This window comes from Lactuca saligna, chromosome 8 (assembly GCF_052625555.1).
Source record: "Lactuca saligna cultivar CGN05327 chromosome 8, ASM5262555v1, whole genome shotgun sequence".
Classification (NCBI taxonomy): domain Eukaryota; kingdom Viridiplantae; phylum Streptophyta; class Magnoliopsida; order Asterales; family Asteraceae; genus Lactuca; species Lactuca saligna.
The window spans coordinates 85,488,822-85,509,176 of NC_136424.1; the positions used below are offsets into that span (position 1 = coordinate 85,488,822).

General features: G+C 36.0%; 1 protein-coding gene and 1 non-coding gene across 6 annotated transcripts; one reads left to right on the forward strand and one right to left on the reverse strand.

Moving 5' to 3' along the window:
* Positions 1–777: 777 nt before the first annotated feature.
* On the forward strand, positions 778–884 carry LOC145013588 (small nucleolar RNA R71). The gene has a single exon (XR_013665138.1). It is a non-coding gene; the product is annotated as a small nucleolar RNA R71 (small nucleolar RNA).
* Positions 885–6,053: 5,169 nt separating this feature from the next.
* ATNTH1 (DNA glycosylase superfamily protein) lies at positions 6,054–8,196 on the reverse strand. 5 transcript variants are annotated; one of them, XM_078969931.1, is made up of 3 exons: positions 8,025–8,196; positions 7,411–7,541; positions 6,054–7,312 (listed from the first exon to the last, which is right to left on the reverse strand). In XM_078969931.1, the coding sequence occupies exons 2-3, from the start codon at positions 7,455–7,457 to the stop codon at positions 6,316–6,318; spliced, it is 1,044 nt and encodes a 347-aa protein (XP_078826057.1). In that variant the 5' UTR covers positions 7,458–7,541; positions 8,025–8,196; the 3' UTR covers positions 6,054–6,315. The 5 variants fall into 5 exon arrangements, with proteins under 5 accessions (XP_078826057.1, XP_078826056.1, XP_078826055.1 ...); XM_078969930.1 differs by having other exon boundaries at positions 7,411–7,586; XM_078969929.1 differs by having other exon boundaries at positions 7,411–8,196.
* Between the last annotated feature and the right edge of the window lie 12,159 nt (positions 8,197–20,355).

Below are 20,355 nucleotides of genomic sequence, written 5' to 3' on the forward strand. Positions count from 1 at the left end.
GCCTGTGTGAAATTTTTTTCACAGTTGGAAGTCACCATACTCACATTTTCCATTCTTGGATTATTCTCGGTGTTACTTGGAAGTTGGCCCGGTCTTCTTTCATTCACTTGATGTGCAAGTTGTCCCAGCTGTTTCTCAATGTTGAGAATGGATACCTGCTGATTCCTTAACATATTTCTGGTCTCGTGCATTGCTACATCGTGATCATTATGTCTCTTTTCGGACGCGGTTATGAATCTAGTGAGCATTTCTTCTAAATTGGCTTTCTTTTCCATCACCGGTTCTTCCTTTTGATAGAATCCCCTCTCCTTCTGCTTGTATTTCTCCTCCTTAGCCTTTTTATATTCTTCGTATGGAAGCCATTCCTTCTTCGGTTTCCGCCAATCCTCGTCGTATCTATCGCCACTAGAGTAAAACACTTGAGCCTTCTTATTTCCATTTTCATCTAAATAACAATCCTTGGTGAGGTGGGGCCCTCTACAATTCTCACATCCAACTCGAATAGCATGGATTGTTTGATCCATTTTTGTCATCCTTCTATCTAGACTATCGAGCTTAGCTATTACCGCCGCCATGCTATCATTCACCGAGTTCACTGCTCCCCGACTTACTTCATTTCTCGGATTGTGGTATTCTCTAGAATGCTTAGAAAATTCCTCAATTAACTCCTTGATTACCGGAGGCGGCTTTCTGGTGAGCGGGCCTTGTGAATTGAGCAATTGCCTTGTGGTGACATTGACTCCATCATAAAAAATGGAGACCTCTTGTTGGCTATTAAGGTCATGGTGTGGGCAATTTCTAAGCAAACCTTTGTATCTTTCCCAAGCTTCATAAAGAGATTCATCGGGTTGTTGCTCGAAGTTGGCGACGACTTTCTTCAACTTAGCTATCTTGGAAGGTGTTGGGGTGCAAAGTTATTCATTCATGACTTTGTAAATGTTTGACTTTTGTAAAACCCACTTGCATATGGTGTTTTAGCCTTTAGACCCATTTGTTAGAGAGTGAGAGAGAGACATGTAAACACCTCTATAAATAGTGGGTTCATACCACTTGTAGAGGTGTGCTTGAGAGATGTAAAAGTGAGTGTGTAAGTGTGTGTTAATGATGTAGTCTAGATCTAGATCCTTTTTGTAACACCATATACATTCAATATATCTCTTAAACACCCAAATCACCATGTTCAATTGTACAAGCTTTAATTTCGCATGTCAAACCATGTTTTTAGTCACTACATAAAAGATTATAACTATCAAATATAAGATAAAATACTTATATTGCGATAATTATAGGAAATCCCTAGGAAGGATTTAGATAAAAGGTAAAAGATAAAAGATAAAAGATAAATACCTAAGGTCAATGCGTTAGTGAGTTGTTAATTCATCCAAATGCCTTGATTAAATTCTGCATTCCCTAGATACTTATAATCGTTAATCTTACGAGAGTTAGAAAAATATGCATAGATCTATACGGTGCCTGATAACCCAACCTGCGATTGCTAGCTACAATCCCGGTAGGCTAACTTTCTTATTATTCACTTTTCGACGTCCAATGAAGTGTCATGGCGGGGTACAAATTTTAGTCAAACAAAGTCGATTATGTGGGCTCATGGTAATACATTAGATCACCTTAGGGTATAACTACCATTAGGGATGCATTGGAATAGTAGATAAAATACGTTAGAAATAGATAAAAATCCTAATAAAATACTAAGATAAGATCGCTAGATATCCTAGATGTAATAAGAAAGGATAGATATCCTAGAGATAATAAGAAAGGACCGTTAGATATCACAGATAAAACACGTTATGATCGTTAGATATCCCGTAAAGATAGTAAATTAGGATAAATAGATATATACTAAAAAGATAGGATTCGTTAGAAATCCTAATAGATAGTAAGCTAGGGTTTAAAAAATACAATAGGAAATGTTTTTTAAAAGAAAAAAGATTCTTAAAATGATACAACCCAATTAAAGCCAAAAAGTATGAAAACATGTATACTCACCGACATTATGTTGACATTTCCAAAAATCGCATGTGTTCTTAGGAAAGAGAAAGAGATTTAGTCAAGGAGGGATTATCAGTATGAAGACTTGTATATTTCGTTTAGAAATGGTAAATGATTAACGCTCTGTGATTTGGGAAATCTCTATATTGTCACCACTTGACATTTTCTACCATCGGCCGAGGAAGGTATGACACCAGACAACACTTTTCCAGACACCAACTATCAAACAAGACTTTAATATGCATAATAAAAACGGTTTATCCACCATCCATAGTGATTTCCTCAATTTGATGGGTATTAGGGAGATAATTTGTATTTGGCAATGATGTTAAGCAGCCTTTATGGAGCAGAATCGAGAACCCTTAAATGGAGCTCACTAGATTCAAAGATGGGTCAAAGGGTTAGCGAGTCATATTTTCCACACACTTTAGCAAATGATTTATCCGAAGATGATTTAATATGCATAATAGCACTACCAAATGTTTATAAATCAGAACAACAATAATGATTTTTTTGTAAATCATTACTAGGAAGTGGTAGACTTATGTGGTGCCTGGGGGGTCTTGAGCCACCACCTTAATTCCGACCATTTAATGTAAAAAAAATGTTTTTCTATTAGATGCAACGTCTTGAAATATGAGTGTCGCTACTATTACGATTTGTTCGATTTTTTTTTTGTGTCACCATTACTCAAACTTTCTACATCTGCCATTGTTACTAGAGGATACCGTAATGGTAAGTGATTTGTACACAACAATGTTTTGACATACACAACAATTTATGTATTATATAGTTATACAATACAACATTTTAAAGCATCATGGTGTAACGCGTATCCAACCCTATTCTGGTCATGAAATAGATGAAATAAATAAAAAAAAATGGATTTTTATTCAAGAATGAAATCTTGTTAGAACTGTCTATATCCGGTTCATTTTTCGGAACCATGATAGAAAACTGAGTTATTTGGGCCTGATGAGATTGGATGTGCGAACTACCGCTTTTTCATTACGAAATATTCATCCTAATCACCATGGACGTATTTGCTCAATTGACACATCTAAAGGAATAAACCCCCTGGATAAGCTTCGCGCCAAAACAATTCATAATAGAAGAGACATTTGGCGATAAGCGTGGGCTTGTTTAGAGGGATCATCATAAATTATTAAAGTGTGTCATTCACGGATAGAACATATATGAAAAATATGTGTAAACAATAATTCTAAAGTTTTGCAATAGCACAAAGGCCTTGTAATAATAATTGAGATAAGATAAAAAAGGAACAAAATCTTTTCTAATTAAACTAAGATTTTTAATGTACAAGCTATGATAAGATGATGAAAAAGTTCGTTGATATGGTGGCCCCAAAGGTTTGTCACGTGCACGACGGGCCTTTTGGTTCTAAAAAGGAAAAGAGAAAATGATGTTTCCGATAAGTTACAGATGAATCAAAAGTCAAGGAATAATGTGCAAATGCTTTTACTTCGTGGAGGATAAATAGGTCAAGTTTATCAAATTTATTATTAAATACCACAGTATAAAAAAAATATAAATAAAACTCATCATCGTATTAATTTAATGTGGAGTTACTTTAAAAGAGTGGGGTAAATATTATTTTGACAGATAAGTTGAATCCTTCACGTTTAATTTGTAAAATAAAATAAAGAGATAAACGAAAAAGTCCCAACTACATAGATTCCATTCCAAGGGGCAGGTGGGGAATGTCGGGGGATGCAAATCAATTTCTTTTAATAACCCTATAGTTATCTCGAGTATAACAAATATGACTTTTAACTTACTTAGATGACCGTTTAAATTATATAAATATACTATTTTTAGTTATTTATGTTTAAATCGCTAAGTCGTGAAACTATTTTTTTTATTTTTAATTTCTTCTCTTATGACCTCCTGTTCCCAGTTTTTCTATCAATCTACTTACATGGAGCCTATGTGAGATTAATGTGTCATATTGATTGGAATTTAAAAACAAACGAACCATTTAAGTAGGCTATAAAACTCTGTCATTCATTTCTTTGGAAACCAATATTTTTTGTCTAGTCGCAATTACCTCTATTCTCGAGCATACCTACAATTACTTTTTGAAATGTTTGTACTTTAAATCAGATGTGTGCTAATGATCTTCTAAAACATAGCAAATTGGCAAATCCTAGTAACTGTAGAAATCGTTTCAGACCTAGTTAATAGGTGGTAGTGATATGTTATTCATTTCAGACCAACACAAGTTTTTAAACTATGTTTTTTTTTTTTTTTTTTGGTACGAATAAATTTTGGACATCTTCCCCAAGTAGTTGCAAACGACGTGGCATCTCCCACATTTTGAGCATCTAACTCATCAGTATCACACCACTTTAAAATCTTAGATCTCACCATTGTAGCAAAAGGGAAACACACAAGTATATGATTGGCACATTCCAAACCGGTAATACACGATCCACATGAAGTGGTATCATTATTTATGCCCCTATTCGCAAACCCAAGGCAGATGGGATTCTACATTGGGTTGCTTTCCAAATAAACGTTGTGACTTTGATAGGAATCAGCTTATTCCATATTGAAATCAGTCCCCTAGACATTCCAGATATCATTATTGAACTAAGTCGAATGAGAGTTGAAGATAAATTCAAGATCACCGGAGTCTTACAGGTCTCTCTTACGTTTCTTATGTTGTACACTCCAATTGAAGTCATCGAGAGTCATATGTGGAGTGATACCATGGGCTACATTTTGAACTGGAAGGAAATTAGTATTAGGAAATGGCCCAAAACAACTGGTGGCGATTGTAATGATATTAGGCCCAAACAAAACTCCATTATACCAAGTTTGTTTAATTCAGGCCCACAACCTTAAGTATCAGCGATATTTGGATTAATCGCCGATTAGGCCAAAGTCTAAGAGGATAACAAATCCAAGATGAAGATAAGGAGAGGTGGATTAGGTTAATTAATTTCAAAACCAATTGTATTGAATGCAATTGTAAATTCTTGCCTTTTGGATGTTTATGATATGCAAGTTTCCAATTTTGTAAGCCTAATATAATAATATAGTACGCAACTGTCCAGGTTTTAAACATGTCATAACAACTAATATAACAATATAGTATGCAACTTTCCAGGTTTTTAAAAGTGTCGTAAGAACATCCTTAGATAACAAATTGACCATTTGCTCATGCACATTAATCATTAAAAATCGTCAACTGACTTACATAGAAATGTTGGTGATCATATTGCAATGTCAAACCTAATAAACTTATTACAACACTCACGAACACAATACAATACAATAGAGAAACATCATTTCGAAAAAAACAGAGCTAGATTACAATGATCACTACAAAAAGTACATTCAAAAGCTTGTTATGATTTAACATTTTAACTTGTCTTTTAGTGCATCCATTTCCTTATGTTTCTCTTTTAAACGTTGAAACGTCTCCACATTACTGATAACTTCTCCTCAAGAGTCGATATATGCTTCCATCTCATCACATTAAAACTCATTGTGAGGACTAATAATGAGGGTAGGCGGTTGCATTATCGTGAACAAGGTAATATTAAGGGTAATTCAGTTTCTATTGTTAAGTGTTGTGTGTCTAAGGAAACTTTTTTTACTATTTTTAATGATAAAATAGTAAATATTTGATTGGAACTTTTTTTACTATTTTTGTAAATTAACTTTTAATAAGAGAGTCGAAATACACAAAACTGCCAAAACATATAATGTTACTGAATCTATCAATAAGAACATGAATAAGTTTGCTAAGGATAAGGGCATCATTCGTCAACATGTGTTAAATGTTGTTCGATCCTTTTTGTTTCAAAGTGCTATTCCACAAGAACATTGGGGTGATATTGTTCTTACTACTTTTTATCTTATTAATTTTACCCATTCATCCGTTTTAAAGGGAAAGAGTCCTTATGAAATGGTTTACAATAAGGCACGATCTCCTAGTCCATCAAGGGTTTATGTTTGGCTACGTTGCGCACAAAATTAAATGCAAGTGGCAAGTTTAAACCCATGACAGAAAAATGTGATTTTAATGGGTATTCCATTTTTTTTTTTTTAAAAAGGTTACAAATTATATGGGCATCACAAAAATGCTAGCCTTGGTTGCCAAACTTCGAGTTTAGATCTGGTCAATAAAACCTAGAATGCTGCTATTGCTACCTAACACTAAAGCAACCACACAAAAACAGCCATATTGTTTTGGCCTTGGATTAAAACCAAAGAGCCCATCACAAAAGCTTATAATTACATAAACAAACATCAAAAGTCTACTGAGCCAATACTTACTTACAATTCCTCACGCTTTGTTTTTCCGGGCAGCTTCTTCTTGGGCGTGGTGGCTGCCCGAAACGCTGACGGGCAGAGTTCATTAACGCTACACAAACTACAAGAAGGCCGAAGAGGAGTACAAACGGTCTGCCCGAATCCCACCAAAAGAGGATTTATCGGGACCCACTCCTCCTTCGGAAGCCACATCTGCAACCCCTCTCGTGTCTCTTCGGGTGTCTTTGTCCCCACAACCCAACCAAGCCGATTACAAATCCTATGCACATGCGTATCCACACAAATCCCTTGCACATTATCCCACCCCACATTCATAACCAAATGACCCATTTTAGGACCAATACCCGGAAGCGACAACAACCCCTCAAGTGTATTCGGAATGTCCCCGTTATATTTCAACAAACATATTTTCGCTATTTTCTTCATGTTAATGGCTTTTCTCGTGTAAAATCCAACCGGGTAAATCAAGTTTTTTAAGGTTGTTTCATCGGCTTTCTCGATTGTTTCCGGTTTTAGAAGGTTGCTGTCTTGGAGACGTTGTATGGCTCCATGTGTGACATGGTCTTTCGTTTGGCTTGAGAGAAGTGAAGATATCAAAACCGCAAATCTTCTTTCTTTTGGAGGGAGTGAAGTACCCGCTTTTTCACACCCCATGGAGTCCACCGGTGCATCATTTAACGATCTCATTTTGCGAATTTGTTCGAGAACTTTTTCCCAGTTTGAAGGTGGGTTGACTGGTTTGACCTGGGTTTTGGGTTTGGATTTTGTTAAAGGTAGGTTGACATTTGGTTTTCCGTATGCGAATTCTTCGATGTCGGGTAGGATAGGCTCTGTTTTTGTGACTAATTCGGGGTTTCTTGATCTCTTTCTTCTGACAAAAACATGGTGTTCTGATGCAGAAGTGGACTCAGGCTCTGATTTGATAGATGTTATTTTGGTATGCATTCTGTTGTAGGTGAAGTTGGTTTGTGTCAAAGCTGCAGGAAGAATCATGTGGGTTCTGTGAAGAATGATATGCAATCAAGAGAGATGTAGGGGTAAAGAAATTTAAAAAGAAAAAAAGGGACAATGTGAAGAGTTATGGTGATAAGAAAATACTGTAGATGGATGAGCATAGGAAGCACTTGTTGATGCAGCAGAAACATGATAAACTAGTAGACCATCATATTCAGGTAGAAGTAACCTCTGACTTATACATACTGCTCAGGGTTTTACAGATATCTTGTATGCTACAGAAGTTTATCCTCGTTATTCAAGCAGCTGACATTGTCTTTCTAAAAGTCCATATAGGCATATGGATTATTATCCTTACAACCACAAGGATTCAAGGTTTTACATAACCTACTCTCTTCAAAACTTCCAGGTTTTAATAAGAACAGCTTGCTCACAAGATTATATGAAAAATTGGGAAGTTAATTATCTTAAGACTTGATTATCCGGATATTAATGTGCATCCGATTTTGTAATGACTATGTCCACTTTTCCTTCACGACAACTCAAGCTAATCAATAGCTTATTATCAAGTTATAAGGGCGTAGCTTACACAAGTTAAATTGCATATTTAACACATTTATGTATTAAAGGATGAACATATTACATATATCTGTACAAAGTGTTCTTGTTTCGCACAGAGGGAAGATTATACAGTTCTATATGAGAGAGAGAGAGAGAGAGAGAGAGAGAGAGAGATAGAGAGAGTGACATGTACTTACGATCGCTTGACCGATCGGAGAATATGTCGCCGGAAGATCGCTGCTTGTTTCTTCGGTAACCCTAACCTTTTTTAAGTTTGATTTTGTGATTAAGATTTCGGAATCTGAGGTTCTCATCCATTCCGATAGGGTTTAGCCGTGCTCATTTCATTTAAGTTTAAATTTAATTAGTTTTTGGAAAATAGCCCAAAATAAATCCAAATTACACCATTTTTAGCCATCAAAATTATTGATAAGATTGATTAAGCCGATCTGTAATTTTGGCAACCCATCTACTACGAGTGTACACGTCATTAAAATACACACGTGCTTTAGCGACATCTCAGATAGACTGATCCATCTGTAAACATAAGAACCTATTTCCGAACATAGTTTGGCTACTATAAAAACTTTTTTTTTTGTTTTATTGTTCACTCTTTTTTGTTGGAAAAATTTGATTATATTTAAAAGGAAAAATGATATAAATGTCTTACAAATTTTCTAGGATTGATTCATTTAGTTCTTAAACTATTTTTGTAGCTTTATGAGGGAATAAAGTTAATATCTACCTGCTTTTTTGGTCCTTACTACCTAATGTAGCAGGTATCCTAAGCCACACAAACATTTCGTGATGTGGCATTGTGACTTCCTTCATATCCAATTGAAAGTCAAAGAAGTAATTTTGACCAAAATGTTTGAATAGTTACCAAATACAAATTATCCCCCAGTCAATAACAATTAATTAAATCAAAGCACCACCAAGTTTGTTTGTTATCAATACTCTTGATTTAACAACGGCTCTTTATCGGAATTATTATAATTGAAGTTGGTGGGGTTCAAAATAAATCGGAACTGCAAAATTAGATTCAATCTCAATGATGTGAAGTAATTGTATGCTCCGACTGATACCTAATACCACCTGATGCTTAGTAAATGATGTCCAGGAAGATTAAATAATTCAATGGTCAAATAAAAAAAGTCAAAATTAACGTTCCAGGCAATGAAAAGATCAAGAAATATATAACATCATCTAAAACTCAATACAATCATTCTTCTATCCAATATTAGTCGTTTAAATCTAAAAAAAATCATCTAAATTTTTTAGTTACTCACCAGCACTAAGGTAAACAACATACGACGAGAAAAGGATAGCCGAAGGAACAAACGCAATCATCAAGTTATAATAAGCAATCTCTTGATCCTTAAAATTGAAATTTCTATCTTCACAATCGTTATTTGTTGTGGATTCAATTCGATGAGGTTTGCAGAAAGGGCGTTGTAGAAGATCACCGGGGAAACCTATTTTGAAGTAGATTGCAGATGAACATTTTCCTCTGCACCAGCACCATTATGTACCCTAATCTACCCCAAAGCTCTCTCTAAACCATTTTTTCTACTTTCTTGTTGATTTCTTAATTCCATCACTCTAACTCTTCCATCTCCTTCACCGGGAGATCATCTCCGACCATTAAACCATTGATTGCGTTCACTACCTGAAACGAAGACGAATTTGATGAAATTTTGAACAAAATTATACGAATTGAACACTAATTCAAAGTTAATCTAGATCGATTAACAAACCTTTTCAGGTTTAAGAAAAAAACGATGGTTCCCAAAATGAGAACGGAACCGGAATCATCTAGAACTTTCACGAGATCTACACCCTCATCTTTGTTAGAACAATCATCAACACGCATCTGAATAAACATATTGTGTGTTACATAATTCTACCAATCTGATGTATTAAATAGCTAATGAAGATGAGAAATGGGGGAAGAGGAAGATAGAAGTCAGTCGATGGGAGGAGAAGAGGGTCAAAGGAATTGTAGTCTATCTGGCATATTAATTTAGTGACATGGAAAGGGGTAACCGGGTTACCCCTTCATAATATCCAAAAGGACTTAATAAACCCGACAAAGTGTGATTCGTTCCCGTATAAAGCCACAAAATAAGTTAAGTGGCTAAATGCGTAAACCCTAAAAACATAATAAGGCATATATATTATTTTATCAAATTTAAAACTTCAACTTTATGCTTAGTTGTTATAAGGAGTGAAGTTTCTAATTACTTAAAATTAATCTGTTTTAGCCATTAATTATTCTGGTCGTTTAAATTATATTAGAAAATAATTTAGTATTAATATGTTTTAAAGATGTACTAGTAATTGTTACATGTTTAGGTATTTTCAGAATTTGAAGATTTAACTTAACACCAGCAGGATGACCGAGAACTCTATACAAACCAACAACACATTATGATTATGTGGGATTTTACATAACATAAATTCTTTATATAGGTTATATGTATAATTGGGAGAGTAGATATCAATTAGAGAAGAGTGCCAACGATGTTTACTTTAAAATTATGAAAATAATACACTTGATGCGTATAACTTGTTGATAATAAGGTTGTTTCGTAGTCGAACCCTATCAATTTTGTAGTAAAAAAATATCAAAAATCGCAGTTGAAATGGAGATGAAATCGTTGATGGGCTTAGTCCATTTGCGATTTTAAGGGGGGCGAAGGAGGTATTTATACAACAAAAAAAAAAAACATTTGCGAACGTACAAATTGCTAAAGCACGTCTGTGCTTTAGCGACTTTTACGTTCGCAGATGGGTTGCCAAAATCGTAGATGGGCTTAATCCATCTATGATTTTGGTGGCTAAAAATGCAATTTGGGGTTTTTTTTGCTATTTCTCACAAGACGAAATTGCAAGTTTGGTCCCTATGGTATGTATAAAATTGGATGTTTGATTCAAAAAGTTTTTGGGTTGCACCGGTGGTCCAAAAGGTTTGATTTGTTGTGAAATTGGTCAAAAGGCTTAACAGTCGTTTTTGCCATCCGTTTGTGTGAGGGTATTTCTATCAATTCACATCCCTTCTTTTAATATCTTATTAAATTAAACCCCATCCTCTTAATTAATTGATACCTACTGCCAAATCCCCTGTGCAGTTCGTCAATTGACTCTCCTATCACCTTCGTCTTTGTTCGTTACCCAAAAGCCCTAATCTCAAAGTGATGTTTTTTTTTTTTTTTTAATTTTTTTTTGTGATCGATGGTATTTCAGTGTATGAACATATCAATGTGGAATATAAAGCTCTTAGATAAACCGTTCAATGCAAAGGTGGCCTATGGTAAGGATTTTGTAATTTCTCTGTACATTACATCATTTGTATGTGAAATCATTCTTCTGAACTTATTTTTGTTGTTGGTTTGAAGATGGCCACCCAACATTATTTATCATCAAGCTATACCATGGAGGTCAGTTCACCAAGTTTCTTGATGTCCAGTACATTGACGGAAGTGTGAACTATGTTGACATGGTGGATATATACGAGTTTTTTAGTTCATGAGTTGGAAGCTATCATGAAAGGGTTCAGGTACAACGTTCCTCCTATGATTTACTATCACTTCCTTGTGCATGGTGGAGACTTCAACTTTGGTCTTAAACCCTTAGGCAATGATGATGATTTATGAACTTTTGCCTAATATGTGCGTGATCACAAAATCATGAGGGTATATACTAAACATGGTGAGACAAAGTTAGTTACCTACTTCATGAATCCTAAACCTGTTAGGAAGGTAACTATTGTACAAATGGATGAAATAGATGAAAATGAAAACCACACAGCTGAGGTACATGATTTACCAAGCCCACTTAGATCATCCCCTATTGAGGTACAACCATTACATGTTGAGGTTCATGATAGACAAAAAGAGCTTATTGCCAATGAATTTATTGAGGCAGCTACATAATTTGATATTGGTTTGTATCAAAAGATATTACAATCAAATGCAGATGTTGTTGAACATGGAACTGGTGGATAAGGTGTCTAAGTCCATAACTATTTATGGTATGTACTTGACCCGACCCGGCATGGTCCATTTGGGTTGCATGGCACCATGCAATTGGATAGACTAAATGAGAGAAATAACACTTGTGGTTTATTAATATATTATAAGTTCTAATATATTAATAGTATTATTTAATTAGTTTGATCAAGAATTAATTTAGAATTAATTAAGAGATCAAAAGATAACTAATTAAATATATGGGTTGATTATGTAAATCATCCATAACTTGTATAGTGGGATAAGAGGCTCCATGGATTATCAAGTTGGGTTAAACCCATAGGATGCTCCATGGGAGTTACAAACCCATGGGTCATGGAAATGAAGAACCATGATACATTAGGGTTTACATGGTGTAACCCTCGATGTGTTACACTATATAATGACCATCTCCTCCACCAAAATTGGATATACTAAGAAACAAGAGGGCTAGAGCCGATTTTGCAAGTGTAAGATTCTCTCAAAGTTTACTCCTTTGCATTTGGTGTTGTGTGAAGCATTTGAGGCATCATACTTGGGGTGCTAGGCTCACAAGGTTTCAAGGATCATAATCAACAACAAGGTAAGTTATTCTATCTTTCATTCCAGTTAAAAATGTTCCCCATGTATGCTAGATAGGAATATAACCTTGGAATTCAACTTTCCATGATAATTAGACAAACATAGATCCAAGGTTATTAGGGTTGCATGTACACTTAGGAAGTGTTAGAATGCTCAAAACCCATCAGTGGTATCAGAGCCTAGGCTTGTTTGTTTGTTATTTGTGCAAAATTGTGTTAAAAAAATCGAAACAACTTGTTGTCTGATCAGTGGACTCGCCGAGTCCATGGGGAGACTCGACGAGTCCAAATGAATATTCATCCTACTCGTCGAGTAGGTTCATGCACTCGACGAGTAGGAGGCCCTGACAACAGTTTTTCGACTTGTGTTGCTGGAAATGGACTAGAAACATTACCCTAAACTGTTTTGGTACTTGAAAACTTGTTTTAGATGGTGTAATGTTTATGTAATCCATTTACAATGGCAATTATCAAAATTACAAGTTTTTAAGTGTGATTTTTGATTCTTGACAATGTTCATATTCATGTTCTTGAACTTATGAAGATTAGATGATCATAGGAATTGCTTGTAACCTTCATGGTAATTTAATTCATGATCATAATGTGTTTTAATGGAGTCCATAACTTGTCCTCAAGTTATGGAAAACTAAAAGTCACACTTTTATTAAAGCCATTAAAAGAACACAAGAGTTATAAAAAATGAAGAGACTTCATTTTTATTACTCAATTAATTCATAAGTTATAAGAAATGAAAAGTTTTGAAAGTTTACAAAACTTGCCCTCAAGTTTTGGAACAAGTAAAGTCTTGATTAAAACTTTAGTTCCAACCCTTAGAATATTAAAAGTTAAAATTCAACCCTTATACTTTATAATATTATAAGTTAATAATATATATATATATATATATATATATATATATATATATATATATATATATATATATATATATATCTATGTATAAGATCAAATCGTCTTACCGCTAGTACGCCTCATTCACGAAGCTGATCTATAAGGGGGTATAAGGTTGTTGCCTATAAAATGGCAACTTAATGGGTGTCCACTCTCACCCACCGCTTCCTTGATCGGTGGAGGGTCGTTAGTCGAACGGGTAGGACAAGGACTTATAAATTCTCATTAAAAGTATGATGAATATTATAAAGTAACTAAATGCTTTTATTAAATTCCCAATCTTAGTTACTTTATGAAAAATGTGAATAAGATGCTAATCCATGAAATTACACTTTACACTTTGTTTAAGTCATTGGTGGAGCTTGTGTGGTTAACTGGCACACTAACTTGGACTTAACAAGGTAGGTAAAGGGTGACTTAAGGTTTATCATAGTATCGGTGGAGCGTGTGTGGTTTACCGGCACATCGATTAAGTGATAAACTTTAAGGGTACCAAGTGATTTGCATGGTTACTTCACACCTCGTTTTGTGATCCTCGGTATCCCAGTCACAAAACTTGGAGGCACACTCGAGATTGAAACATGCCTTTGAAAAGTTCATTGAATCTCAAAAGAATCTAGGAATTTCTAAGAACCAATTAAAAAAACCTAATATTTATATTTCGTTTTTCATGGTGGAAATTAGTGAATCGTCATCCACCTACCTTTCAAATATGTTATAGCTTGGATTAAGGCATACCTCTTCTAAGTTATAATATATTGTGATTGGATCCTAGCCTTAATATTACATTTTGGTGTTTTATTTAAGGACTCTCTTAATATCTAATCTAATCTTGTTCTCTTCTTTCAGATGTCTTCAAACAACGTTGCTTCTAGCTCTAATCCTAATGGCTCCTTTACCCTTATGAGCTTGTGTGGGAAAGTCACTTTTGATGGATCTAACTTCAATGAATGGATCAGAAACATCAGGAGGATTTCCCGCTACGAGGACAAAGAATATATCCTCGATAAGGAGCTTAAGGAGATTGATGAGACCACTGCAACTCCCCAGGACATCGTTGACTTCCGAGCACATGAAAGGGATGCTACCAAAGTAGCATGCATCATGTTGGCCACCATGACAGCAGAACTCCAAAAGTCCTATGAGGACTTCTACCCTTTTGAAATGCACCAAGATCTGATGGAAAGATACCATCAAAGTGCACGAAAAGAGAGGTACGAAATCATTTGCTCTATGATAACAACCGTGATGAAGGATAGGGAATCCGTCACGAGCCACATGAAGAAAATGCAAAGGTATGTGGATCAGTTATTGAAGCTTAATGTGAACTTCCCTGAGGAGCTTGCAATAGATATCATTTTGCGCTCCTTACCATCGTGATATGATCAATTCCACATGACATATCACATGAATAAGGAAGAGGTCACACTCAACAAACTTCAGGGACTCCTCAAGACTGCAGAAACAAGGCTTAAAGGTAAGTCGGTTGTTAACACTCATACTCCAAACTCCGCCCCTGTCTTGGCAATCGAGAGAGGTAGAGGGAAGAAGAGAAAGAGCTCTTCGAAGGGTACCAAGGCTAGGACCCTCGATGACTCTTCTTCAAGTGGAACCAAGAAAGGTTTCGTCACTCCTTCTTCTGACCCAAAAGAGGCTGAATGCTTCTATTTTCATGAAAAGTCTCATTGGAAGCGGAACTGCCCAAAGTACCATCAAGATGTGAAGGACGGGAAAGTTAAACCCAACCATGCATGTATTTACACTATCTTATCTAATAAATCACCCCATTCTAACTCTTGGGTCCTTAATACCGGTTGTGGTATTCATATATGTTATGATTTGCAGGGACTAAGAAGAAGTGAGAATGTGGAGCATGGAAGAATAAACTTAATCATGAGTAATAGGAAAGCTTTACTTGTTTCCAAGATTGGAGTTTATACTTTATCGCTAAGTAGTGGGTTTAATTTAGATTTGAATAAATGTTGTTATTCGCCTGAAATGGCAAGAAATATTATTTCCTTTCATGCATTGTATAAACAAGGTTTTACCTTTTCATTTGATAATGAAGTTGGTTCGATTAATGCTTTCTTTAATAATGTTCTTTATTTCAAAGAATTACCTTGTGATGGTGTGTATGAAACTATATCGGTGGTCGATAACTTAGAAAATAATGTATTGTGTATTGATTCTGTTAATGGTAATAACTTGGATAAAGCGTCATTATGACATTGTCATCTTGGACATATAAGCAAGAAACGCATAGGCCAACTCCAAAAGGATGGAGTCTTGGAGTCATTTGACCTAAGGTCAGATGATAGTTGTGAATCATGCTTACTTGGAAAAATGACAAAGTCACCCTTCACAAGTTCTTGTGAGAGAGGTGAAGGTTTGTTGGATCTCGTACACACGGATGTGTGTGGACCCTTCAAACATGCCACAAGGGATGCTAATCGTTATTATTTTACTTTTACTGATGATTATAGTAGATATGGATATGTCTACTTAATCAAGCATTAGTCAGAGACTTTTGAAAGGTTTAAAGAGTTTAAACAGGAAGTCGAGCATCAATTCGGAAGGAACATTAAGATGCTTCGATCCGATCGAGGTGGTGAGTATCTTAGTTCAGAGTTCCTCGACTATCTTAGGGAATGTGGGATTGTCTCACAATTGAAACCTCCCAGGACACCGCAGTTGAATGGTGTGATTGAGAGGTGCAATCAAACCTTGTTGGATATGGTTCGTTCCATGATGAGTCGAGATTCGCTACCAATCTCATTTTGGGGGTATGCCTTAGAGACTGTCGCCCATATCCTTAATCTGGTCCTTATAAAGAAAGTTTCCAAAACTCCTCATGAGATGTGGATTGGTAAAGTACCCAAACTAGACCACATCAAGATTTGGGGTTGCGAGGCTTTCGTGAGATGAGAGACTCATGATAACCTCGAACCTCGAAGCGAGAGGTGTATTTTCATCGGCTACCCACAACAATCCTTTGGTTACCTCTTCTACAGACCTAGTGAAAATGTGGTCTTTGTAGCAAGGAGGGTTGTCTTTCGAGAGAGATAGAGAGTTCATAAGCCAAGGAAACAGTGGGAGGTAAGTTAACCTTGAAGAAATTCAAGAGTCGAGTGGTGAAGGAACTTCAAAACCTAGCACTCAACTTAAGGAGTAAACTCCTGTTGAGCCAATTGACAAGTCTGTACCTCTGAGGCAATCCACAAGGGTTAGGAATGCACCTGAGCATTACTATGGATTTCATATTACTGTGGAAGGTGATACACTTATCAGTGATGAGACACTGATAGGTCTAGATGAACCTAACAGTTATGCCGAAGCCATGGCAGGCCCTGAATCAGCCAAATGGAAAGAGGCAATGGACAGCGAGATACAATCCATGTATGACAATCAAGTTTGGAACTTGGTTGAGAATGTACCAAGTCGTAAGACGGTAGGGAGCAAATGGATCTTCAAGAAGAAGACTGACATGGATGGTAATGTACACACTTATAAGGCACGATTGGTTACAAAGGGTTTCTCACAAACTCCAGGAGTAGATTATGATGAGACTTTTTCTCCAGTGGCCAAGATTAAGTCTATTAGGGTTCTCTTAGCCGTAGCTGCATTTCATGACTATGAAATATGGCAAATGGATGTCAAAACCACTTTCCTTAATAGAAATTTGGCTGAGGATGTTTACATGAGTCAACCAGAGGGTTTTGTCAATACAGAGTACCCTAATAGAGTGTGTAAGCTTGAGAAATCCATTTATGGATTAAAGCAAGCACCTCGCAGATGGAATCTTTGCTTTGATGAGAAAGTCAAAGAGTTTGGCTTTTCTAGGAGTGAAGATGAATCTTGTGTGTATGTTAAAGCTAGTGGGAGTATAGTTAGCTTTTTGGTATTGTATGTGGATGACATACTACTCATAGGAAATGACATCCCAACACTGCAGGAAGTTAAGTCCTGGCTTGGGAAGTGTTTCTCTATGAAGGACCTAGGAGAAGCTGCCTATATTCTAGGGATAAGGATCTTGAGAGACCGGCGTAAAAGACTAATTTGAATTAGTCAGAGTACCTACTTGTATAAGGTGCCGAAGAGATTCGACATGCAGGACTCCAAGAAAGGAGAATTACCCATCCAGAGTAACGCCAGATTGAGTATGACACAAAGCCCTAGTACAGAGGCTGAGATAGTAGAAATGAGTCGAATACCTTATGCTTTGGCTGTAGGATCGATCATGTATGCTATGACGTGTACTCGACTAGATGTAGCCTTTGCCTTGAGCATGGTTAGCAGGTATCAAGGGAACCACAGCAAGGCACATTGGACTGCGGTAAAGAATATCCTCAAGTACCTACAGAGGACTAAGGATTGGGTCCTTACCCTAGGTGGGAGTGATGACTTGAGAGTTGTAGGGTATAGTGGTGCTATCTTTCATACTGATAGGGATAATTTCCGCTCTTAGCCTATGTTGGGTCTTTACCTTAAAAGGAGGAGAAATTTCTTGGAAGAGTTCCAAGCAAGAGACAGTGGCTGGTTCAACTTGAGAATCAAATTATATAGCAGCTAGCGAGGTAGCAAAAGAGGCGATATGGATGAAGAACTTCATTGGAGACTTTGGTGTTGTACCAGCTATTAAGGAGCCAATGGAAATTTTCTGTGATAGTGAAAGTCAATTGCCTTAGCCAAGGAACCAAGGGATCACAGGTGATCCAGAAACATCGACAGAAAATACCATTTCATTAGAATCGAATAGAAGAAGGACTCCTCGTGGAAAAGAGGGTATCATCGGATGAGAATCCAACAGATCCCCTCACGAAGGGACTAACTCGGGATAAGCATCTCCAGCATGCTCGGAACATAGGGCTGAAGGATGATATTAGATTTAGTAGTTAGATGACCTTCAAATTTGTAAAGTGTAATTGACATTAGATGATGAATAAAAGGTGTTTTATTTATGAGTAAAGTATTGCTATCTCTTGTCGATCGTTTACTATATTTATTTTGCATGACTTCCAGAATAATTATGTTTAGTATATCATATTATTCGAACCTCCACAGTTGGTCATATGTCGGAAGTAGGTATGAATCAAGACTGTCATGATTGGTTGCAGAGGTCTAAGTTTTTGGACATGGCTACAACAATCATGAGTGCTCATAAGTTCTGAGCATTGGACTCAACCCACGCTCACTGGAATCACTTCATGGAATTTATCTCGAGTGATCATGAGACGGTAATATCATATAAGTCTTCAAACCTAGAGATATGAATTATTACTTATGAGTTTGTTATGCATTGATTGTACGTAAACTCATTGGTAACTCGATGTTATAAAACGTGCTCTTGTGTATAGTTTAATGAGTAGTAGAACAAACATATGAGTTGAAGTTTATCTGTTCCTTCTAGGATTAGAAGCTGATATCTGGGCCCCTCGATGATTTTGTTTTGACCTATGTACCGGGCCCGGTCAGAACTAAGTTGATGTGTTCAATTAAGTTTTTTATCAAACAAATCGGAAATCAAGAAACAAACTACTGGACAATAAGTAATACATTGTTCCATGTATTTGTCCAGCTAATATCGAGAACAGAGGATTACATGATCACTTATCTTAAATGGTGTATCATCATCTTGTCAATTCCGAGAAACCTTGAAAGAGCTACGATTGTTGATAGGTTCCTGAAGTCATACTTGCAGTTATAGTTATTAGACTTATCCAAGTGGGAGACTGTTGGATAAAGTGTCTAAGTCTATAACTATTTCTGATATGTACTTGACCCGACCCTGCATGGTCCATTTGGGTTACATGGCACCATGTAATTGGATATACTAAATGAGAGAAATAACACTTGTGGTTTATTAATATATTATAAGTTCTAATATATTAATAGTATTATTTAATTAGTTTGATCAAGAATTAATTAAGTGATCAAAAGATAACTAATTAAATATATGGGTTGATTATGTAAATCATCCATAACTTATATAGTGGGCTAAAAGGCTCCATGGATTATCTAGTTGGGTTAAACCCATAGGATGCTCCATGGGAGTTACAAACCCATGGGTCACGGAAATGAAGAGCCATGACACATTAGGGTTTACATGGTGTAACCCTAGATGTGTCACATTATATAAAGACCATCTCCTCCACCAAAATGGGATATACTAAGAAACAAGAGGGCTAGAGCCGAGTTTGCAAGTGTAAGATTCTCTCAAAGTTTACTCCTTTGCATTTGGTGTTATGTGAAGCATTTGAGGCATCACACTTGGGGTGCTAGGCTCAGAAGGTTTCAAGGATCATAATCAACAACAAGGTAAGTTATTCTATCTTTAATTCAAGTTAAAAATGTTCCGCATGTATGCTAGATAGGAATATAACCTTGGAATTCAACTTTGCATGATAATTAGACAAACATAGATCCAAGGTTATTATGGTTGCATGTACACTTAGGAAGTGTTAGAATGCTCAAAACCCATCAAGAACATGTTCAAGATGAAGTGGAAGAACATGCACAAGTAGAAATAAAAGAAAATGCACAAGATGAAGTGGAATTGGAACATGGACAGGAGGTTGCCATGGAAGATAACTTGGATAATTACATAGACAACTACATGGATGATTACATGGAGACAACTACATGGATGAAAACGCTCCATTAAACAATTAATTTAAATTATTAAATATTAAAGGATTATCCATTAAATTTAATAATTAATTTAACCTAATCCCTTTATCCATGGATTTTGAAATTCAGGTAGGGATATCAATAATTATCCGATTAAACGATTAACAAGATAATTACCAAAACTAATTGCTTAGATTTCAAAATCTTCTGCTTTGAGTGGAAGGCAAGGCTTTCAACCTTGCCTAAAATCAAAAACCCTAGGGTTAGGGAACCCTAGGTTTCAACTCTAAGGTGGCCAAAGGAAAGGGTCTGAAAACCCTTAGGGATTTTCGAAAAAACAGAGTTCTTAAACCCTAATTTGCGAAAATTTAAAGGCCTTAGGGTTTAATAGCCACAAACCC